Genomic DNA, 24,817 nt, shown 5'->3' on the forward strand with positions numbered 1-24,817 from the left:
GAACATTGAATGGAAAATCACAATCTCTTCTTCCTCAGCAACAGCCTTCTCACTTCACTTGCCTGAAAAATACTTCTATCACGATGTCAAAATGCTTATTTTTCTTTCTATCTGCCCTGAACTATTATAGAAGGGTGGATACTATAATAAGATGTCACCTTTTATGAAACACACACTCCAGACAGCTATGAAACTTGAGGTTAAGTAAGTGCAGGTAACACGATCTCCTTTCTAATGTTTTGGAGTAAAGCAGTAGTGAGAACTGTGGGGCCTGTGCATTCATAAGAATTACACTTTTTTAATTCACCTACAGAACATTTCCACAAGCAGTATCTAGACTATTTCTTCTCCACAGTCTAATATTTATTTCCTAGATTTTACAATTTATTATGTTTATTAGAGAATATTAAGCCTTTGGTTAGTTCACAAAGGAATAACACTTTTATGCACTGCTGTCACCCCTATACAACCTTTTTTTTTGCCCAGAAGCAAACATAATTTTTTCACATTTCAAGAGGTGGGCAATTTAGAAAATGAACAAACAAGCAATCCTTTAAATGAAGTTCATTACCCCAGGAAAATACTGAACTGAAGTTACCCTACCTTCCCCCAGGATATCCAGAATCACCTGCATTTTTAGTTTCACTAGAGACCAGCAATCTGCAAAGCTGATGCTTGCCTGTAGTAGAGGCTGAGAAGTAGATTTCATAAATGGAATTTGTCTCTCCTCTTTCACAACATAACATCTTTAACCTAACTTTGCGTATGAACAACTGGGAAGATAACATGATCTCAGTGGAAGATCAAAAATGGAAAAGAACACAAAGTCACTAGCAGAAGAGACAGGGAACAAAGTATTTGAGAAGGTAGCCTTCTGAAGTGTGGAAGATAGTGATATAGCCTCCAACTAATAAAAATGCTAGTTGCCATGCATTGAAAGTGGGTGGGTTTTTAAAACTATTATTATTATAACCATGTCTTGTATCATTATCATATCAAATCATCACCATGTTTCCAAATATGGCATCCACCCATGGCTAAATTCACCTCTATTTCTCCCCTTTAGAGTTCAAACTAAACCACTCTCACTTCTACAGAATATCACTGCATGCTGTCACCAGAAGGAACCAGTGGAAGGCAGAGATATAACAGTCTCTGTGCCCAAAATAAATCTCCCAAGAAGTGGCTGGGATTGGACAGGATGTCTGCATAGGGATTCTAGTAAATAATCTCAACTGCCTACTTTGTTGGTAGCAATGTTTAGCCCTTCCCAGCATTTTATTGTCTCAAAAACACCATTCACTAGTGACACTTCTGTGTTATAAATTATTATCCCTATATAAATTCCATATAAAATATTAATAAGTAATTCTGAACAGAGCAGTAGCAAAACAGTTGAGGAGCCAACAAAATCTCTGAGGGAGTTCTTGGCTCTCAGTTCTACCCTCAGCTTAAAGGAGCAAAATATCCATTTGTACTCTTCATAAATTATCCACAAACTATCCTGTCTTTCCTCTTCTCATGCATTTCTTTCTCCTCTGGAGAAAGGACCCAGGAGAACATCTAACTCCTCTCCAGTGGGAATCAGAAAGGTATTTTTTCCAATGAATAACCAACAGGAACACAAAGGACAGCAGTTCTCTCCAGCAATGTGCTTCTAGGTAAAACTGCACTGGGTAGCAAAGTGTAACAGGAAGGAGAAAGTATAGTAAATCATCTTAGAAGTAACATTACTTTCAATGCCAAAAAAGAATCTAGCACTGCATAAAGGCTTTGTGTAGTATAAACCAACCAATTTTAACTTTACATTTATAGCTCATGCATCTTTGCGTGCAAAGTGACTCTCAAACAAGCTGCAAAATAAAACTGAGTTAGAAAGGTTGCTAAAAAGAGTAATTTTCAAGCATTTGCAAAATTTGCAAGATCTAATAGGTGTCAGTTTTGCCTCTGGGAACAGACATTTCAAACAAACAAAAACCACAAGCCCCAAAGGAAAACAATTGCAATAACTCATTCAGGTTACATCTTTTGGTGCCTTACCTTTCTTGGAAATGTCAATCAGCTCCTGGTGGATTCGATGTCAAGGCCAGCAGAAGGCTCTATAAGTGACACAGTAAGTACCACTTGCCTTGATATTTAAGCATTTTGCCACATGCCCTCTTAACTGAACTGGGTATGGGCAGCCCACGGACACTCTACTTTGGCTCTCCCCATGTCACTGTTCACCTGGTAAGTGTATTTTATTTTACCTGCTGCTCATTTAGCTTCCTTTGTATCTCCTCAGAGTCACAAGTTTCATAGACGATAGGTTTGGACAGCTCCGACTCAATGTGGGCAAGCCAAGATCTCAGACTACTCATGTTTTTATCCAGCTGCTGCACTGCAACAAGGGTTTCCTTCAACTTCTTTACCCTGTAAAGAAAAAGAAATGGCAGTATTAAATACACCCTGAAGAAAAAATTTCACAGCATGCATTTCAGGAAACTTTCAGAGAAACTTCACTTAGATGGTGAGTTCTTCTCTAAAGTCTTTCTTTATTACGTAAGAGAAGTATATTACATGTACATAGAGTCCTGCATTCATAGCTGCTGGTTAAGAAAAGATGAGTGCTTAGTAATGCCACACAGCATTTTCAAATCTTATGTACCTTTATCAGTTGACTTTAATATTTGTTAAGAAAAATTTTCTGTTCTTTTTTTTTTTTTTTTTTTTTTTAATAAGCTCATATACATCAACCCCCCCACAAATTATCTAAGTAATTTAGTTGTGTATTTGACTAATAGATGACAATTGTGTTTCTTAGAGTACAAATAACTTATGCATGTACTGGTGGGAGAGTGCACTGAGTGAACAGGCCTTTTCCACACCCATGAAAATACTGAACTAAGCAACACAGAAGACTTGGGTTGGAAGGGATCTTTAAAAGCTAACTGGTCCACCTGCTCTGCAATGAGCAAGGATATCTTCAACTAGATCAGGTTGTTCAGAGTCCCATCCAGCCTGACCTCGAACATTCCTAGGGATGGGCCACCATCTGGGCAACCTCTCTGATCAACCTGTTCCACAGTGAAGACTTGTCTTTGAATAAAAAATTTCAGAGCAAGAAACTCAGAACTTGGGGAGAATTCTTGAATTCCAAGGGCTGTTTAAAGTTGGTGCTATTGGACTGTTTCAGGTTTAAACAGATGAAATTGGAATGGAACTGCATAGTGATTTCTAACTAGAATTTTTCTTGGAATTCTGACCCTGGAAGACCAATGACCAGGAAAAACTAAATAGATTTCTGTTTGTGTGTGTTTTTTGTTTTTTTTTTAAATCAAGAGAGAATTAAGCTTAGAGATTGAATAAATTCAACTAAACTTTCATCCCATCTCAATAATTTTTCCTTCGATTTGTTTGAACTGCAAAACTGTCCTTCAGTAAATCTCTCCTTCCTATCCCTGTGTTTCATAACATACATTATTAATAACCTCTCTCTTTTTCCCTATTTGTGTGGTACCAAAAACAATCCTGAGTAACATTCCCTTTTATACTCCTACTGCTACTGCTCTTAAGTGTTTCAATACCAGAAAAATTTAAGATATGAGTGCAGTTGGGAACAGACTGACTAAACTGGGTTGAAAAAGACAAGATTGCCAGATTTGTTTAAGAAACAAAATGCCACCTGACTATGCTATAATTCAAATTAATCACAATTAATAATACTAACCAGCAAATTTATTGAGTGCTTCCATACTGAAAGCAGTAGTTGCAGATGACCATTAAGAGAATCACAGAGAAATTAATGTCATCTTAAAAAAATAAAAGTTAAATTTTTCAAATTTTCTTCTCTTTGTAGCCCTCCCTTTAGCTCACAGGTGGTTAAACTAGTTCTTTATAGCTAAAAATCCTTAAGAACAGACCAAATAGCTTCCTTGCTAGTCTCATGACCAACAGCTGTAAGGTTTTAATCTGTAAAGAAACCCAACCTGGTAACTGGAAAAAAATCTGGGTAATCTGAAGATCTGCCTATGATGGGACTGAAGTCAATACAATTTTGCTGTAAGACTGCCTCAGTCCTCATCATGAGGCTCTGTATCATAACACAGCCCTGTATTTAGGCTTGGGGAGATGGTAGGAGAACAGCTGCTGAGGGCACCCTCTCCTTGTCACCTCTGGTTCTACATACAATGTTTTGTGGGCTTAAACCAACTGAAACTTGCTCACAGGGTGACCAAGGAAGTTGCTTATCACCCTTCTAGAAGTAACATACAGCTTTTTCAATCTCTAATATTATTGAAAAGGAGTGAAATCCTGCCCATCTTCTGCTTATATTTTCAAGGCTCAATGCTAATGATCTTTTGCAGGCCTGCTGGAGTAGGAAAGGGAACAATGAGTCATGCCTGCCCTGTGGAGAAACAATGTCACTCGATCATCTGCAAGACCAAGCTGTGGACCAGTATTTTTTTGTTTGCAATTGTGTATACTCTAATCTCTGTGCTGGATTTCATCTACATTTTCTCTGCAGCTACTATAAAGAGTCCATCATTTAGAAAGTGCCCTCTGCCTGAGGCAAACGGCACAGGAGTGCATGCCTGCCAGAGCATAAAAAATAGTCTGGGCCAAGTACCACTGTTTTCAGTCACATGATCCAAGTTACTTCAGAGAAAGAAAGAAAAACATCATGCCATACTAAAAGAACACTCCAACCAAACCCAAAACCAAACCCTAATGCTTCCTTCTTGCACCCCACTACATCTACCCTTAACACTGGATTTTTTTTCATACTGAGTTTAACGTAACAGGTTCCTTGCCTGTGGTACAAATAGAAACAAATAAACAAGTGCTTATTTGATTCTGCTGAGATTTTTTTTTTTTACTGAACTGCAGTACAGTGTTGAGCCTCCAGCTACACTAAATACATATCTGCGATCAAATTATTTATGCAATCCAGTATGTCTGAGAGTTTTCCTTCTGAACTTCAGCAAGCAAATGCTGAAATGCCTATGCTATAAAAGCTCTGCTTAAGAGACAAAGGACAAATTTAAAATGAGGTATGTAGAATCCCTAGCCAAGTGTAATTTTGATGTTTTGAGATTTCACTTGCAAGATTATGTTTAATTTGTTAATGATTCCAATAATCATTTCATGCTTTTTTTGCAGCACGAGACAGCACAGTAACTGCATGTTACTGTGAGAGACTTGAGATAACTTTTCTCCTTGATAATAAAATTGTGCACTGAAATCAAAGGGTTGGAACCATGAAATAGTTGGTTTGAATGTTGTTTTTCATAAAAAACACACCCCAGTCTTGTTATATTTTACAAATACTTAAATTCTCAGAAAGAATAATACATCAGAATTCAATTGTTTTCATGGTTTACTGATGAAAAATCATCTAAAAAATTGAATGGGCTTATGATACTTATATTTTCATATTCCAGTTAATGTGCCTTAATTTCCTCAAGAAACCAGTAACTTCAGATTGTCTGTTAATAATGTCTATTATTCTACATTGGGCAAAGACAGTGGGAAAACAACTTGTAACTAAAATTAAGTATTTAATTAAGTATAAAATAAAGTATTTAAAGTATTTTATGTATTTAATTCAACTAGTCCTAAAGAAGAAAATCTTAAGTTCCACTTAAATCTAAATAGGAACAACATTTCTGTAAGTACAGAAAAATGCATCATATAGAAGTCATAACTACTGCATTAGTCATTTAGACAGCTGCTTACTAATATTAAACTTTAAAAGCAACATGAAAAAACTCGGTAAGAGCATGTTGGCTAAGTCTATAGAGTAGACACCAGAAAACAGAAAAGGTGCTTTTTAAAAAAATATCCACTTGGAACAGTAGACAAAGTTTTAATTAACACTCTGAAATAATGAGGAATGTTGCACTATTAAAATCAACTTTGAAAATATATTTTTAAAAATAATCTTTATATTAATAAAAAAGTATTTATTTTCCAAAGTACAGTACTACTGTACACTAGGACACCAGTAAAGCCAGTTATATTTACTACTCCAATCAGTTTGCTCTTGCAAAGACTGAATTCCGAACAACAGCTAAATTTCTAGAAAAGATAATGAGAAAAGGGAAAAAAAGAAGCTGAATGAAACATCCAAGATGATGTAGGCTGAGTTAAAGTATTACATGCAGTTACAAAACAGTCATTAATATAAAAAGACAGCCAGGCTTTGGTGAGTTAGGTCTGAAATACTCTTCACAGCTTCTTCCCTTCTCTGCCTTTTGCTTGTAGTCATGCCCCCTTGATGACACAAACAAGCAGACAGATACAGTCTGTTTATTCTCATGTGTACATGCTCTTGTATTTGAAAACACCAGTAAAACCACACCACAGTTTCTCTCAGACAGCTAAGAGACTTTACTAGTTCTAAGTCTCCATCACTATGACAAAAACAAAATTATTCCAGAATCCAAAAGTATTAGCTGTAAAACAAAGTATGCTGTAATCACTGTCAACTGTTTTTCAAGTGAGCAGAAAACAGTAATTTCTAGCTATAGTACTGATTTCTACATAGCAATATTTCAGTTAGTTTCCCAGCAAGCCAAGACTTCAGAAAGAATAGCATGAATCAAAAGCAAACAAAAATAGCTGCCTGCCTTGTGATATCACAGTTACAGTCTGGGAGGTCTGAATCCACACTGTTGTCCTCCGCCATCCTCACAGCATGCAAGTCTTCCACCACAACCATTAAATTTTCCAGTATTAAAAAGAAGAACTTCCACTCCCAAGCCTGCAAGCACTGTTCTTTTGGAGGGGGGAAGAAAGGGGAGTACTGTACAGAAAATGTTTCATGCCAAACAAATGTTAACAGCCGTTGCTTGATAACATGACACTGGATGGTGACAAGTGGTCATGTTTCTAAATAAAACCTGCATTCATCAACATGTGCCAGATTTGATCTCCAGGAATGTGGACTGGGAGTGGTAGGGGAAAGGATGAAAACACATACAAAACCTTCTTTGCAAAGCCTGAGCAGTTGCAGCAATAGTACCATTTCCTGGCTGTAAACAATGGCAACTTTTTTAATGAGACTGACATATCAGAAAAATTCATCTGGAAGGATTACATGGTTTTAGAAGGGAAAAAATGTGAGTCTCTGGTGCAGAGACAATTCTGCAGCTGTCACTTCTGTAGTTACAGACCTTCTCTGAATGGAGGGGCAATTAAGAGTAATGAGTAAGGGAACAGAATGTGACAAACAAATATGCTCTTACAGGTGACTGGAGAAGTTTCACCACACAGTATAAAACTGACAGGTAAAATTCAGACTGGACATGTATTACCATAAAATATTACTTAAACACTTTCACACAGCACTTTCTATTAGTTCACAGATGTAGGAAAAGTTGCTCCAGGGAAGAGATTACTGAGCATTGCAGAAAAGTCTGCAGGCTCTAATAATTTATTTATACTGTCAGGCATCCGGAAAGTGAAAAGATGTATTTTTTTCTTAGTACCAGGAAAACTAATATACCTTTACTAGCTGAATGAAGTCAAAATTATATGATACACTCTAAATTCCAAAATATTATAACAGAAACACATGCCAACAAAAATATATTGTAAAGGGCCTCCAGAGCATTCTAAAAATTATCTTGGGGATGTCAATCCTTTTGTCCACTTGTAATTAGACATCAATACAAGTATTTTGTGCATACATTAATCAACAGTTTGGGTTTTAATGATTTCCAACCTAATATATAGCTGAATGACCAAAATTTTACACTGGAATCCAAAGAGTTATATGTTTAATTGCATACAATAATGCTGAGCATGCCAGTTGAGAAGGCTAAGTTGAAATGATCTGGAAATAAAAGTAAATAATAATTTACATCCATTAGTTTAGAACTATGATTTGACACTTCATCATATCAGAATGAGAGGGTTTAAGTGTATAATAGTGCATCTTATGTCTCCCCACCTGAGAATGATACAAAATCCTAAATCCTCACCTCTCCTTGTATTGGGGACTAATCTGCAATACTGAATAGACAAGACAGATAATTTTAAGATGTGTTCTGCAGTTTCTGAGTGCAATCTCTTTTTGCTAGAAACTTCCTGAAGGTATTATTTGAACATTTCTCTGAGTAATCATTTCAAAAGAATAACATAAAAATATATCAAATATACTTTAAATTCAACAATTGGTGATGTATCCCATCCACTGAAACCAAGTAGGCTCCTCAATTGTAATGCAACACTTCCTGATTAATTGTTCTGTATGAAATATATGGTGTTCATTACTTTAAAATGAACTACTATTAAAGGAGTAGGAGCCACTGGAATGCTTCTGCTTACATAAAATTCACTGCTCCTGTGCAACCAGATTTCAGAGCAAGAATGTACCATATGAAAAAAGAACAGAAAAAAGGCTATGAAAGTAAACAAACCTTTTGCTGCTAAGAAGTTTACACTATTACTAATGCATACGTCTTTGCATCAAAGAAATGTGAATTATAAAGTATAAGAGCTATTTGTGCAATTCATGAAATGAAAAAATTGTGAGAAAATTATTGTTGGTAATGGAAGGAAGCCTGTAGCACAGCTAAGCAGAAAGTGTTGAAACAAATACATAATTTTCTTTACATATCAACAACAATCCTGTATTTTTTTAAGTTCTGAAAATTCCTGTTATACTTTTGACTTTGAATAAAAAGAGTCTTTAAGACCAGTGTGCACACATCTAACTGAAGTTACTCTTCTCCATCCATGGAGAAAAATGATCTTAAGAAAACTTAAGACTTAGTTTTGAACCTGCTCTTCTTGAAATACAAAACCACTGTTTTGATTCCACTGTCAAGAAATTTTTAGAAAAACTACATTTGTATCCAGTTTTAAGCACCATGTAAAGTAAGGTGTGACTAGAGCAAGGCTCACTAAATCTGAGTGCAACTGATTCTATATTGTAGAAACATAGAACTGTTAAGTTTAGAAAAAAGAGCTTTAAGATCAAGCCCCATCTATCACCATCACCATATTATTATAATGAAGCTTTTAAATTACTCTTCTTGAAGAAATGTTGTCCTGTACCATAAAGTAAACAGACAAGTAATTTTCACAGAAATGTGTTGATGGTTAAGAATAAGTTTATTTCAGAATTTATAATAAAAAGGCAGAAAATAAAGGATTTTAAATGCATGATGTCTAGCAAATTAAACTGTCCCACTTAAAACTTAGAAACAAAACAACTGTCTTACCTGGCTGCAATAAGATCTAGAAGGTGCTGCCACCTGTCATTGATCTTGCTAAGTTTGTACTCAATCTCTGATGCCTTACTCTCATGACTGGCTTTAGCAAGTCTCTCTCCCATTTGCTGAAGCTGGATTTTATTCTTCTGGGCTGCAGCAATTTCCTCTTGATAATCCTAGAGAGTAAAGAGCAATCAGAAGACAGAGTACTTATTCTAAATACATATTGCTCTACACAACAAAAGGAATGGTGCAAAAATACAAACGAATGTTGTTTTTTCAGTTGTTGGTGCAGTGGAGTGACAACCTCTTACATATTTGATGCATAAACAAAAACAACTAACAGAAGAATGAAAAAAACCTACCCAACATAACCCAAACCACAATGCCTTCTATAAATATGCTATAGTTTAGCTCATTACAGGCAATCCTGACTGGACACTTAGTAAAACATTCAGATGCTTCTGACTTTGCATTCACTTAATTTTCTGGTATTCTGGGAGGTCCTATCTCAAGAAAGACAGGAAAATGCTGCATAGTGAGAGACCACAAACACCAGAACACATCAGAGTAAAGTCAAACCTTAATTTCAGCTAATCCACAAACAATTAAACAGCTAAAGAAGAGTATATAAGAGCACACCACACCTTTTTAAGTTTCTCAATCATTTCTTCTATGAGGATGTCACCATTTTGAGACACCTTACTTTCCATTTGTGTCAGCCATTCACAGAGCTCCTTGGTCTTCTCACTGAAGACAGCCCACTCATTCAGTCTCTCACTAACTTGCTGTCGACGCAAGGAGACCTGAAACCATTTGCAAAGAGTAAATGAAACTAAAATAGCAAACACATTTAAGACATGCTTACAATACTTGGTGCCTTTAGCCTTGAAGAATTGTGAATTCCTCTAGCCTTGAAAAAGTGTTGCAGCCACTTACTTGCCATTGAAACAAACTGGAGTGTACAGCAAAAATTTCTGTGACTGCCTGTAAGTTCAGGGGTAAGCGCTGATCTCAGATTTCCTGTTAGCTACATCCTATGCACAGAGACAGGCACCCAAGCGTTAAGCTCACTAGATTGTCACTATCTTGTTTCACAACGTCTCTAACCCAAAGTTTTCATTAGAGGACAAAAATTGTATTTTCTTACAAAACTTGCTCACTTATGAAGTTTTATAAAATATTAGTTTATTTTTAGTCTCAGTGATTAAATTAAAAAGAAAAATGCTTCACCAAAGCATAAAAAAATAAATACAAATATAGTAAAGTCCAAAAATCTGTGCCATTTGTGCATAAGCACATGAATACAAAGCTAAATCCAAAATACACTTTATTTTGCAAAAGTAATTTTTTACTTGAGTCTCGATACACTAATATCCTTGATGACTATTTCCTGTGTATAGGCATGACACCTTGAGAGATTCCAAAGCACTGAGGTGTGCCCTGACAGGAGAGATTAGACATGACACATCAAACAAGCAAATGCTGCAGATAACAGTGAAGGAGGGAAAACATTGCTGCAATTAAAAAATAGCTGTAACTCTGATACCATCTGCAGTGGCAGACCAAGATGGACACTGAAATCAAAATAGCAGAATACACTAAGCAGCAAAATCATCTCTCCAGCTTCAAGCATTGGTACAACTATTTACTTCCTCCCCACTGTGATCTGGGTTATTTCTGACTTTGTATTGTAATTTCAGCTGAAAAGACAAAGCTCTTTCACAAATTAAAGTGACATGCTTTTTAAGTACTGTGTTGACTTGAACAGGGGCATACACGTTATCTTGCACTTCCTTTTTGTGGTTCTAAACTTGATGAAATAAGCAGCAGATGAACAAAGTGTTGCACTAGGTTACATCCTGAAACACTCAGCAAGCTCAAAACTAAGATAAAGCTTCTTTACTTGGCCCCTTCTTTTACCATAAACATGGTAACAGACTGAATCATAATTTAGATGAATCTACACTTGCTTATTCAAATGCAACTAACTCATAACAAGTTCTGTGCAGGTAACTGTGAAGCATTTTTCCTACTTTGGGGATGTTTTTGAAGCCTTCACAGGTACTTTGCATAAGGTAAATATTTCAAGTTAGCCCCAGCAATTCTGGACTGCAATCTCTACTGAACCACAGAAATTACATCAGGATAATCTGAAAAGCTGGGTAAGGAAGACTCCACTACCTGGAGTGCAAATCAGAGGCCAAAAGCACACTATGCATGATGCACCTGAAAAAATTAAACAATACTCCTCAGCTCCATTTTGCAGGCAAGCAAGTCAACCTCAGACTAAAAGAAATGCAGACACTGAGGCCTGAAGTAGGAGAAGGTATCAGCAGAACTGAAGCTACAACAGGGCAATGCTGAGTGGGGAGAGGACAACCTTTCTGAGCACAGGTTTTCCATGAAAGCAAAGTGTAACTGTATTATTTCTGTGTTTTTTTCCCAGCCAGCCACGTCAAGTCCCACAGGTCACAGTGTGACCCTTTGGTTGATTTTTCAAGTCTTTTTAAATATGACCTCACAAACATTACAAAGTTCAAGAGATCTAGAAGCACTAGCAGTAATTAAAGGAATATTTCAATGGATGATTCCCCTGACTCAGAAGGAATTCACTTTTGAATATAGGTGTATCTACATGAATCCTTTCTAAAAGCTGCCACTTGGATTCAATTTTTCTCCCAACAATTTTGTAGCCTGCATACTGCTCCCATCAGAGCTCAGTGCTGTACTTGCCTGGTGGCACAGCTCTTCCCACTGCCTGTGCAGGAGCTCTATTCGCTCACTCAGGATTGAGATATCGTCTGCGCTGATGTACACAGACAGGGTCTCCTTCAGCAAGGAGAGGTGTGCAAGGTCATCTGTCCAGCCTTCAACGGCATTCTCTAACTCCTTAATAGAAAAACACATGGAAAAAGGACCAGTTTGCTAACAAGTAAAAATTTGAGTACATTCATGAAACAGACAAGCAGTGTTACCCACTGATTTAAGTCACAACTGAGCAGACCCACCAAGTCAAGCACACTGCTTCAGCCCCATCTCAAAGAAAAAGAAAATATCAACCCCAAATGTACCAATATTTTCAGAGTTATGAGGGTATTAACTCCCCAGTAGAGAATGAAACATCAACCTTGTAACAAGAAGTTGCAAACTAAGATACTACTCAACTCTCTGAAGTTCAAAGGTATCTGGGAAGTTCAAGTACTGGTTTGGACTTCTCTGTACTGAAAATATTTTCAAGCTTGCAATCCACTTTTAAAATGCAAATAATAGCCTAGAAGTATTGTCTAAAGTCCCCCATAGTCACTTCACCTGAAAAAAAATCACTTAACCAGAAGTACCATGAATTTAAATTTGAGTTTAGAATTTCTGTAATAAAAACACACCAATATAAAATCCTTCTACAGTATTTTTTCAGACCTTGTTCTGGTATCACTTTGATCAGATCTGTATTTACTCTGAAAGATTTGTATTATGGTGAGATCACTCTGGTATGGTGTCCATATGGACCATTTCTTGTCATGGGGATGGCTAACTGGTTTGCATCATCAGTAATGTGAACCCACTTAACAGAAGAAGTCAGTGCACAAAGGCAGACAAAGATGAGACAACAATCAACAGAGAAATGCTTTACCTTACAACGAATCTGCTCTGCATGCAACTCATCATGGTGATCTGGCAATGGCTGAGAAAGCTTTTTCTTGAATGATCTTAACTTCTCCAGGGAGTCTCCTATGCCCTTTTCACATTTTTCCCAGTCCTGAAAGCAGAATGTTTATTAGACTTAAGTTCTGATCTGCATTATACTTATGTCAGTCAATTTGCCTAAAAATAACATGCCCTCTAAATAATACAAAAAGTCTCAGAGTTTGAGTCATGTGTTGAAATGTGTAGAATTTTTTTATGTGTAGGTCTCTGTTAGTAGAAATACACAAAGTTTCCTGTTATTAAAATTCTGTCTAGATCCAACTCCATCCTTTCAGCAAAGTCTCTCCCTGGAAAATGTGATCTTCCACTTCCTTTCTTGAATGCCTGTATTAAACACACCATTGTTCTTTTACAAGAGTTTCATTCAGGTACATTAATCTCTGTGAAAAAAAAAAAGTGGTTGGGGAAACTGTAAATTCAGTGCAGATTGAAGTACCTTCTTTAAATCAGTATCTTCAGTAACAGTATCTTCTTTAAATTAGGATTTTACCAGCTACACCTCCTTTAGTGTTTGTATACTTTCCAAAATTTTTAATGCATTCAATGCAAACAAACTCTATCAAGTAGTATAGTTTTACCTGCCTCACCTGCTTCTTAAAGCCTTTTATTAAGACAAAGAGATCCCTAATAAGCTCTCAGCCCGCAAAGAATACCAGTTGTGTGATGCCAGAAAACACAGAACCTCTATTGAAACTTGCATTGTATTGAAACTAAGTCTTCTGTTTCAAGATATTTTTCTCCTTCTACCACTGCCTTTGTATTTCTCTCCTTCCTTTTTTCCCAGTCTATGCCAGTATTTCATGATCATCTTGATGAAGAATTAGCCAGATCAAATAATATAACCTTGCGTGAAAATAGCCTGTGATGTTCTTAACACTCTTCTCATGCTCCAGCATGGGGTCCCTCCCATGGGAGAGAATCCTCCATGAACTTTTCCATGAGCTCTTCCTATGGGCTGCAGTTCTTCACAAACTATTCTGGAGAGAGTTCCTTCCATGGATTCGTCCAAAACCCTCAGGATCAGGCTCCAACAAGGGTGTGTGTTGGAACTCAAAATGTCTCTCAGACATTTTTAGAGGTTCCAGGCCTTGGTCAGAAGCATTTTAGACCCTGACAGGCAGCTGCAAACAGCTCTGATTTTTAGTTTGAGCCATGGAATGAGTTACCAACTTTGGAGGTGGAACAAGCAGTCACAAAAGGTTAGATAGCATAGTAAAAGTAGTTACAAAACAGAGGGGAAATTTTTTTAGTATTGTACAGGGGGGTTTTTACTTTGTACATGGGGGTCAGAAGTTCTAAGATGGAGGAAAGTGGGCTGATCCTGTTCCTCCTTCTTCTTCCTTGCCTCCATGCTCTTGGTGATGTTGGCACTCACAGATTGGTTTAGAGTAGAAAAGCACTTTGTAATATAGGTAGTAGGTACTGGGGGAAAACTATAAACATGTAATATGTAATATATAATATAAAAGATAGCAGCAGCCCTGGGCGGGGGGAGAGAAGAGGAAGACAGCAGACAGAGAGGATGTCAGGGTGTGTGTGTGCCTCTACCCAGGCTGCTGACCAAGCAGCTGCAGCCCGCAAAGACAATCTTTTAGATAACTAACAATAAACTGCCTTGAGACCGAACAGCAAGAGCCTGCTCAGTTTTTCTTTGGAAGCACGGGTTGGAGGAGGAATTTCACCACCACATGGGACCCCAGAGCAAGCCTGGGGTTCCCACAGGTGTGGTACAGTGAGAGGTCCTGCCAGCAAAATTACCCTAGTGTGGGCTTTCCATGAGGTCACAGATTCCTTTTGGCATGCATCTGCTCTGGTGTGGGTACTCCATGGGCTGTGGGTGGATCTCTACTTCCCTATGGACCTCCTTGGGCTGTGGATGAACTTCTGCTCCACCATAGAGCTCCATGTCTCTACCATGAGCTGCAGGATAATCTCTGATCTGGCTCCTGGAGTGCCTCCTCCCCTCCTTCACTGACCCTGATGTCTGCAAAGTTGCTGCTGTCCCATTGTCTCGCTCCTCTCTCTGTATGCTCCTGCACAGTAATTTTTTATTTTTCCATCTTCTTAACTGTATTATCCCAGAGGCACTACCACCATCACTGCTGGGCTCTTGGCTAGAAGTGGGTCCATCATGGACCCAGCTGGCAGTAGCTCCATCAGACACACAAGAAGCTCCTGGCAGCTTCTCACAGAAGTCATCCCTGCAGCTTCCACCTAGAAAAACTTTGTCACTTAAACACAATACAAATATGTGTAAAAATTTGTGCAAAATAATATTAATTTTTGCTCTATTTTGAAAATAGGAGTATTATGGATATACTTTATTGGCAATATTCTGGAAATGTCAATTACAATATATCAACTGACATGCAAGCCTGTTATGAAGTATTACCACTTCCAGTTTCAGAGGGGGTGAAGGGAAATTGTTAGTTCATGTACTGTAAATGAAGTTCCTGTATTTGTGCTTGTCCATTGAGAGAGCTTTCCTCCACCAGGGCTCACAGTGAGAAACCACAAATGTGCTGAAGAAGTACAGAAGAAATTGCACACTTACTTTTAGCAGCAAAGCAAGCTGCTTCTTTTGTTGCTCCAGCTGAGTGCTAACTATCTTCCAGCGCTCCTGGATTTCAGTAAGCTCTGACTGCAGGACTGCCTCAGCTCCACTGTCAGCAGAGAGCAGCAGTTGCTTCCCAGCCTCCACAGTGAGGATGTAACTCCCTTGCTGCCTTAAGAGAACTTTCTCTTTGAGCTGAAAATATGAATAGTTTTCTGTCAGCTTTGTCCTTTTAATTACAGTTAGCACTTAATTACAATTCAGTATTTCACTATTAAGTCCATATTTTAGTTGGTTGCATATCCTGTCTTATGCATGAACTATGACCCAAACACTTTACCCTAACATTTTCACAATCATTTACCGTAGCAAGCCTTTAGCAAATTTCTCCAAGAAGATGAAGACATGAAAGACTTCTTTCTCTCTATTAATGTCAGTATCTCAACTGCTCTTAAAGAGAAAGATTTCCTCTAGAACCTGTTATGCTTATAAGAGTTATTATTATTATATCCATCTTCCAGATAAAAAGCTTGAAGACACCAAGCTGCTTACTAGATAGCGTTAGCCTCTCATGAAGATGGACACTCAAGGAATCCTTGTTATCTAGCATACATTCCTCAAGCAGGTCATCACTGTCTTTTCAAGACCATTTCAGTGTAATACTGGCTGAAAACAAAAACAGAAGCATGTGTGCCTTGAGAGAAAGAGCCCACTAAGTTCTCTTTCATGTTCTTTATGAACTCCGCCTTTGCTTCCATCACACTTCTGATGCTACACCAGTTCCAAAAAAGAACTGGCAGAACAGACAGGCTGAATCTAAGACATTTTAAAGACATTTTAAATGGTGAAGACTGTAAAAAAGGCAGGGAATTTTTTTTTTTTTTCTTCAAACACACTGCACATACCTGCACTTCATCCAGCAGCACTCTTACTTGCTGCAGTGGGATAGGAGCACTGCCCAGCTCGGTCACTGGCTGACAGGACATCTCCAGCAGCCACTTGCGCAGCTTCTCTGCCATCTCCCTGTAGCGCTGCCACTGCTGAATCCGGCTGTCAATGATCCCCCTCATCTGCTGTGCTCGGCGAATTACTCCTTGCCACTGATTACTCAGAAGAGTCAGATTCAGATTAAATTCATCCCTATTATAAATAGATAAATAGTAAAAAAAGACACAGTAAACTTCATACTTGAATATATTTGCTTAATGAAATACATTGAAGCAAAAAGAAAGGAGTCTGTCAGCCCATTGTAAAACAGTAAGATAAAAGCACTGAAGTCTCATGAAGGCTGACTGAGGATAAGAACTTCACACTTCATGTATGGGAGAGTTAAAGGGATCCAATTATTGAGACTTTAAAAACCCCAAACCCTAATTGCACAAATCTCTTCTACCTTTTTCCCAGAAATGCACAAAGAAAACCCATAGCTTTTGCCAGTTTGGGTTAGTCAAATTCACAGTAAATCATAGAGATTTCACAATTCACCCCCAGATTTACTACTGAGTTCAAAGCAGGCGTAAGATACACATAGTATCAATAAAATTCTCACATTCCAAAAACCAGTTCATCTTTGTACCTTGATAACCTTAGCAAAGTCAATTCATATGCACAATTGTGAAGCCACTGGTGTTCCACTGATTTTCATTCATTTGATCACAAGCGTTTAAAATTAAATCCTAGGCAACAATGAATTACTATTCCTATTACTATTAAATGGCAGTAGGGAATCCTGGTGGAGGCAAATCCCCAGGTGGCACAAATCAAATGTAGTGTCACTGAAAGCTCCGTTGGTAAAAGTGACATTTTGAAAATACATGAGAATAGATATATATGTAACACACTTGATATTCCAAGACAAATCTTTGTCAGAGAAGCAGCCTCAGATGGTTGTTGTATTCCCAAATGCATTCACATGTCCCATAGCATTCTAAAGAACAATGTCTTAAGATCTGGCTAATTAACAGCTTAACCACAGCAACAGGAACTTCCACTTCAGAAGAGCTCGATCTGAACACTGCCATCTGCTACCTTCTCTGTTTGGAAGTCTCCCACTAATCTAAGTATAACTTCACATAACCAGCAGCAGCAACAATACAGCAATGTCTACCTGCAATCCACCTGTCCTTGTTCTAGGAGGTGCTGCCCATCAGAGATAATTGAATGCAAAATCTGCTGGCGGCTGAACATCTCTGCCTGGAATAGCTGTTGTACAGGAGACAAGGAGGTTAAAACAAGATCTTACTTTTTAATTCTGTCTGTATGCACTGATAAAAATGAATTTTCATGTATTTAATCACATTTCAGATTAATTCAATGGGAGTTTTTTCATTACCTTAATAGAAACATATTGAAAACTCTCATTTTAGATTTACTTCCTGCTTCTAGAAATCATTGTTAGTTCCTCAAGACCAATATTATAAAGCTAAATTATATCAACAGGAGATAGGTTTTATGTTTCTAAGTACAGTTGTGTGACCGACATTATAATCTACAACAAAATCCAGATAGGGTATTTTTTGTTTGGATTAAAAGGGCTCTTTTTATTTTTTGACATGTTTAAGAATTTTATAATATTTTGCTTTGTTGTATAGACCATGTGTTATGATAGTGTTATATAAACTTTTAATACACTTCTACATTGCCAATACGGCCTTAAAATAAACAGACAGCTATGTACAGGAGCTAGAAATAAATTTTCCACTTCTTCCAAGTTTTCATATTTATTTTCCAATTTTCTCCACAAATAATAACATCATAATAAACTTTCACAATACTTTTAAAGCCTTCTTATTACTTAAGACAAAAAATTTCCTAATTACTACTTAAGAAAACACAACTCAAGTGAATATACTACTTAAATTTATTTTTAGAAACATCTTTCCTTTTAGTAATGGAACATGTCTCTATGTAAGGCTCTTCAGGAATATTTTTATGTTAATGAAGGTACACTCAGGCATCACTGGACCGACTATGTTCAAAAGGTTTACAGAGAGTTTCAAAGAAAAATTATACTGGTATGAAGCTTGAGGTTTTTATTTTCTTCAGTTAGTGATGGTATTTGTAGTTTATAGAAGTTCACTCTTGCCTGAACAAAGAGCCACTATTCTCCACTCCTCTTATATGGCATCCCACCAGCTTAAATTGTGATTGCACCAATCCCTGCATCTGCACCTGCCAGCAGAACACCCACTGGCACCTGCGCATTTAAATCCCTCAAGCACACTATGTGTAGTTTAGGTCTTCTAATTTTTCAAAATGAGATTTTGCTTCTCTGAATAACTGAGTTAACTCTGAGGTGCTACTGAGGTCATACATTTTCTCATAGAAAGGAATAGTGTTGTCTGATTTCTTTATAGATTATTTGAGACTGTTCTTTGAATGCCCTGACACTTATCATTGACTGAACCTGAATCAGAGGGAAACTGAATGCTATTATTATTTCATTAATGAAGCCACAGTAGTGTGGCACTGAGAATTTCAGAAAGCTGAGCAAAAAGGCAAAAATTTTACTTTCTGTCACATCTATTTCCATCAAGTTAGGGGACATGAAGCACAGGAGGCAACAGCATCTACCAGCATTGTTAAGAGATTGAGACTAAACAGAACACAACTGGCTGCAATTAATTAAACAAGTCCCCCACCCAAAAACCCCAGCCTTTCACACCCTTCCCTCCCTCCACACCCCCAAAAAATCTGAAAAGAAAACAAAATTAAAAACCAGCAAAACCAATTCCTTCAAAAGGGAAAATTTTAACACTTTTTTAGGAGGTGAAATAAAAACTTATCAAGCATTAGAACTCTGCTTAGAGTGGATGTACTCAAGCCCTACACAAAAGTAGAGATATTTTGATCTCCATACACTTTCTTTCCATATTTACACTCTGTACATAAGAAGAATACTCTGTTACCTGGGACTAGTTGTCACCCAAATTTATTCTCATATGTAAATCACCATGAATCACAGAAACAGGTGTTCAAATGATGGGGAAAGGAGGGCAAGTGTTGAAATGCACAACACCAGCATACTGGGGACTGAGTTGGCAAGGAACTTCCTTCCCCTTCCCCTGCTAGCACTTTCTCAAGTGTGTGTCTCAGTGCACCCCCAGTGCACACAAGCCCCACGTACTGGAGAACTGTGCAAGTGTGATTATGATATTGTCCTGGCAGACTTATGCAGATGTCACTGTTAGCACATGATGTCTGAAAAAGCTATCACCTCCACCTTGTGAACTCCACCAGGAAGATATTTCTAAAAAAGGCCACTGAGGTGGCTGGGGTCTTTTTTGGGTAAAAAACAGCAAAAGCTATGAGTCACTGGAAAGGCAATAATAAAGCTAGACACATTTAAATATCTATTCTAGGAATTCAGGTGGAAACAGAATATTTTCTCATTATTTTCAAAAATACAAAGCAAAGCAATGTGAAAATGCATCTCAAGAAGTTGATATTTGACCCTTTCAGCCAAAAGTAGTGGGAAAACAATTCTTAGTGACTATCAGGAAGCACTGAAAAGGACATTTTGTAATAAATACATTTTTATTATAAAAAATGCCAAAAATAAGGTTAAAGAAAGTAAAAGCAAGTTACTTTTTAAAGGATTAACTGCAGTATTAAAAAAAAAAATATATTAATTATCTCAATTCTGAGAGGATTTACAATTGCAAAAAAAGGGCTTAAGTAGAATGCCCAAGTAATGTTCATCTGCACAGATCAAAGTTTTAGGAAAGAATTAAGCTGAAATCTCAAGACAAATGAATGCAAGAAGATTGCCCTAAGTACCTTCAGATAATTATAGCTATGACTGGACACAACAAAAGTAGGAAATTATCCACTTAGAAATTATTTCTGGACATTCAAATCTCAAAGACCTGAGATGTTTAAACTTACAGAGACTGTCCAGCTAATGCTAGCAGCAATGAAAGGAAATGAAATGGATGACATTTGTGAAAGCAAAGGCAGTTAGATGCTAAGGCAAAAATATGCTAAAAATGGTTGTGAATTACTTTTTGATGTCAGACACTCATTCAAGTATTATGCTATAAGATATAAGGCAGTAGAGGGGAAAGGACATAACTCTTCCTGTAATCCAGCCTGAATCTAGGAGAAGGTCAACTGAAAAAGTTGTGGGAACTGAAACTACTGGGGCCACATGGGAGCTCTGATATGAAAACTTACTTCTTTTACTTGATCTTTAACAGAAATCTTGGCAGTAACAATATGGGTGGAGAAAAAATGTGCACCACTTGACTTCACAGAAGAATCATAAACTCTGAATCTAGCACTAGTAAAAACTCTGAATCAGTTTTTCCCTCCAGCAAAATCTGTGCTAGCTCCTGATTTTTTATAGACCAATAACTCTAGCATGCAGCAAAGAACATATCAGTTTGTTCTCCAAGGAAATGTTATCAAATGGAGGCCCCATGGTGAATTGTATCTCAGTAATTGAAAAATCTTCCTTTAACATGCTTTTCAAATGCTATACACATTGATAACTTAGTAAAAAATAAACAAAATCAAAATAGAGATTTTTTACAGTTATAAGTGAAGGCAAAGAGCCAAATGGCACAAGAATTGTTAGGTTTTTAAAGGAGCTTTGGTTTCCTTGGTACAAACAAATCTGAAGTAGACTGAGTGCAGGGGACACGCACTTATAGGCACAATGATGCATTGCACAGACACTCAATTCCTCCTCCACGGGCTATTATGGACATATTTGCATGCTTCTGTTTTTAAGTTTTTCTCAAACAGTACACACAATTACAATTCAAGGCATGCTATTGTATCATTCAAAAAAAGAATGTGCATTCCTTCTTATGTATAAATAGTATGTGTATTAGCGATGTAAAAATATACATGAATACTTGCCTCATGTTCCCTCTGCTGCTCCAAAAGCCTTTGGTAGTTTCCTGAAACCTCTACTGCCAACTTCTGCTCAGTCTGAACTAATAAATCCATCCAAGTGCCACATTTCTCCAAGAAGGTCTGCTGCTGCAGCAAGAAAGACTGCAACTTACTGAAAGAAAGAAAGAGAGATGGATTCAGGTAATTCCAAATCAGGGTAACACCTTTCCCACTTACCTGCCTCATTTAATTTATTTAGTCAATACTTAGAAAAATAGCAGTCCTACTCATTTCAAATCCTGTTAATTTGTGGCAGGATGAGCATCTCAGCTCAATGCATTTGCTCTTTATTTATAAGTACACCAAAGAAAAGGAACTTTGGTCAATAAAATACGTGAAACAGTTCTATATTCTGCAAAAGGTATACTTTCTAACTTGTAAAAAACTGTAGAACAATCTTTATTTATCCCCACCTGAATCTCTCTGTAGTCTGAGGTGAGATCAGAGACCAGTGTCTGTTCAGGTTCTGCATCCTTTTGATTTCCTTGTCATTCAGAGGAAGCCTGTAACCCAGCTCATTGAGACGGTCCAAATCAGGGGCCATGCTGCTGAACTTCAGCATCTGACTCTGCAACAAACAATAAAAGTGATAATGGGAAGTTCAGGAATTACATTATTATTGACTTGAAAAATATGAACTAGCACTTAGTTAGATTTAGAAACATATTGAAAACTCTAATTTTAGATTTACTTGCTGCTTCTAGCAATCATTATTAGTGCCTCAAGACTTAGATTTAGATATAGAACAGCCTTGGTTGCCACCAAGTGGTAAGCAATCTCTATGCCAAGGAAAAAAATTGCATTTCCAGTATTCATCTTCTGGTCCCAGACGAGGAGAAGACTTGTGTCCAGGTTTAAAAGTGTGCAGAGAAGCATACTCAAATTGCACTGAAGTGTTTTACTGATTGATGATTTACAGCTCAGAGCTGAAGTAGGCTGGTGTTCAAAGATGTATGGTTACTGTCAAAATAAGTAAGCCTCTTTCCTTGTTTCTTATCCTGAATTGTAGGCTGGTAAATTCCCACTGAAATTATTCAACTTTTTATTTTCAGGTTTTTGTTTTGCAGTACAGAAATACTCAATTCACTCCATAAGGAAAATGCCCTGCTTTTTAGCATGTACAAAGTGGAATTTTGTCTTTAGTTAATCTTGATGGAAAAAGAATGGAAGATTACAATGACAAAAACAGCCTAGATGGCAAAGTTCAGCAACTTCCTGTCATGGCCTCTGAAAAAAGGAGAGGAGAAAAAGAATACCCACAATAAGAAAAGTGTGCAAGACCTTAGATGGAGATCACATAGTACACACTATGAATGTTTCTTCAATATATCAAGTTACCCGAATGTATAAAGTACTTCATACCTAAAGGAGATATCAATGAGACAGGAATTGAATAAATTAAAAAAAGATGAAAGGAAACAAGATGAAGGAAATATTCAAAAACTGCTAGTTTCTAGGACTATTTTGAACTGCTATTAATTTTATTCTGAACAGTCTGACTGCCCTTTACATCTTTACTCAGAGACAATGTGACATTCCTTGACTGCTGTCAAACTTCAATTTCTCAGTCTTACACTTTTCATGACTGATAGTCCTTAACAACTTACAGAATGCACGTATGATATCTGTGCATACTCTGCACGACAAATAGCTGGGCCAACAGAAGAAAAACCCCAGCACTTCCTTCATTTATTAGTCACCTTGAGTTGCTCCATTCTACTCTGTATTGTTGAGACATCAGATGAGTGACTGGGATCCTGTTCTTTCAATGTTTCTTCTGCTTCTGTTATCCAGGTCTCAAGGACTTCCAGGTTCTTGGCAAAGGTTTGATAGTCCAGGACTCCAGCCTTGAATACAAAAGGATCCACAGATTAATATCTTCATCTTCACAGCCTCCTTATAGACATTACACTCCTGTTTATCCCATTAGAGATTTGCAAACAGTTGAATTGGCTAGGAGCAACTGTAACTGCCGCATTGCTTGCAGACTGTGGAATTAGTTTTTTTTAGGATAGAAGAGGATTTTTGATCATAGCAAAGGGAACACTTCAGCCAAGAGCATAAATGTCTCCTTACCTTGACATGGATAATATTTTCTAATTTTATTTTATGAAAGAAACTCCTCTGTTTAATTTATAGCCAGCAGAGATATATTGAGAGTAACTCTTACTGCAATTTTAAATTAAAAAATTATCTTGTGTTTTGCCTCCTCATACCACAGTGGTACTATAAAAACATCCCAGACACTGCTGGATTTCTTGAGTAAAGCCCCTTCTCTCAAACAGAAAATGCTACCTTTGTGGCTTTCTTATCCAAATGGTTTCCTATGGAACACATTCTTCCACTCATTTTTTCCACTTTAGACCCTGGTGACACAAGCAATTTGGCAACATCTACTAAACAGGCTTTATCACAAATGGTAGGTGTCAGTCTGGTTACTGACATTAATAGGAATGGCAAAAAATCAGTTCTACACAATATTCAGAATCTCTCATTTCTTTTACTGTTGTAGAAATAGGTGGGAAGACTGGCTGTCTTCAGGGGAGCAGTAGCTGTGGATGCCACTGTTAGCACTATTGTTGTGTGCTGAAAACATGCCACCTTGGCATTCCAGGCAGATGTTTTCCTGCATGAGGTTTAATATCCTTATCCCAGAATTTGGACCTTCTTACAAGGTCTTTTTGCTTGACTTGAGCATATTTTCTACTATCAGCTTTGGCTTCCAGGGAAGTCTAGGAAAAGCTGTCTAACAGGTAACAGCTGTATAACCCTCTTTCCCCAGGCAGATTTAGCTAACTAATGTATTTTCAGGAACCACAAGATGATCACATTTGAGGACTGTAAACACTGTCTGCATACCTGAAGTGCAGCCTGTTGCTTGCGGAGAGCCTGTTCTAGGGCTGACAGATTCTGGTTCAGAGAGAGATGATCAGATTGTATGGCTGCTGCTGCTGAAGCCTCCACCTGGCTTTTCAGCTCCTCCCCCAGTTCTTGAAGAAGAACCAGAGACTCCTGTGCTGTTTTCAAATCTGTGAGTACATCCTGTTGCAACATATTGAATAAGGACATGAACAGTTAACCTGACACTCTGGTGGTATAATCACCCCCCGATTTAAAGAAGAATGAAATGACTGAACTCGGGCAGTGTAAGGAAAACTTTAATTCACTACTGCATTTCAATGTCAAACTTTTCAGTTACATTCTGTATGACTTGAAGAATAAAAAAATATATGAAGAACCTGTACAGAAAGGAACAGAAAAAAGACAGTGCTCAACTACCTTTGAGCAAGCCTGAGTTGTTGATTTGAATTTACTAACATGATGGACCTAAGCAGTGGCAGCCCTCTTTGTGAATTGATTCAGGTGTAGGCTTCCCTTTACTTCCTGCTATGATTTATCAGGTGGGCTGAAAAAATAACTTTTGTAAATGATGTAACAAAATTGTTAAAGA

At 37.4% G+C, this 24,817-nt stretch overlaps 1 protein-coding gene across 36 annotated transcripts in view; it reads right to left on the reverse strand.

The window, feature by feature from the left end:
- SYNE1 (spectrin repeat containing nuclear envelope protein 1) overlaps positions 1 to 24,817 on the reverse strand; it is a 290,639-nt gene that overhangs the window by 31,663 nt on the left and 234,159 nt on the right. For 34 of the 36 annotated variants that reach the window (XM_085576560.1, XM_085576559.1, XM_085576556.1 and 31 more), the window contains 12 exons: positions 24,226 to 24,408; positions 23,067 to 23,213; positions 21,780 to 21,934; positions 21,331 to 21,478; positions 17,573 to 17,667; positions 16,371 to 16,605; positions 15,466 to 15,660; positions 12,838 to 12,963; positions 11,940 to 12,095; positions 9,851 to 10,009; positions 9,213 to 9,379; positions 2,250 to 2,412 (listed from right to left, as the gene is read on the reverse strand). In XM_085576560.1, coding sequence (XP_085432686.1) covers positions 2,250 to 2,412; positions 9,213 to 9,379; positions 9,851 to 10,009; positions 11,940 to 12,095; positions 12,838 to 12,963; positions 15,466 to 15,660; positions 16,371 to 16,605; positions 17,573 to 17,667; positions 21,331 to 21,478; positions 21,780 to 21,934; positions 23,067 to 23,213; positions 24,226 to 24,408 — 1,929 coding nt within the window. Of the gene's footprint in view, positions 1 to 2,249; positions 2,413 to 6,611; positions 9,159 to 9,212; positions 9,380 to 9,850; positions 10,010 to 11,939; positions 12,096 to 12,837; positions 12,964 to 15,465; positions 15,661 to 16,370; positions 16,606 to 17,572; positions 17,668 to 21,330; positions 21,479 to 21,779; positions 21,935 to 23,066; positions 23,214 to 24,225; positions 24,409 to 24,817 lie in introns of those variants that run through there. The other 2 variants (XM_085576587.1, XM_077782190.2) reach the window with 2 other exon arrangements.

Source organism: Lonchura striata, chromosome 3 (genome assembly GCF_050655825.1).
Source record: "Lonchura striata isolate lonStrDom1 chromosome 3, ASM5065582v1, whole genome shotgun sequence".
Taxonomy (NCBI): domain Eukaryota; kingdom Metazoa; phylum Chordata; class Aves; order Passeriformes; family Estrildidae; genus Lonchura; species Lonchura striata.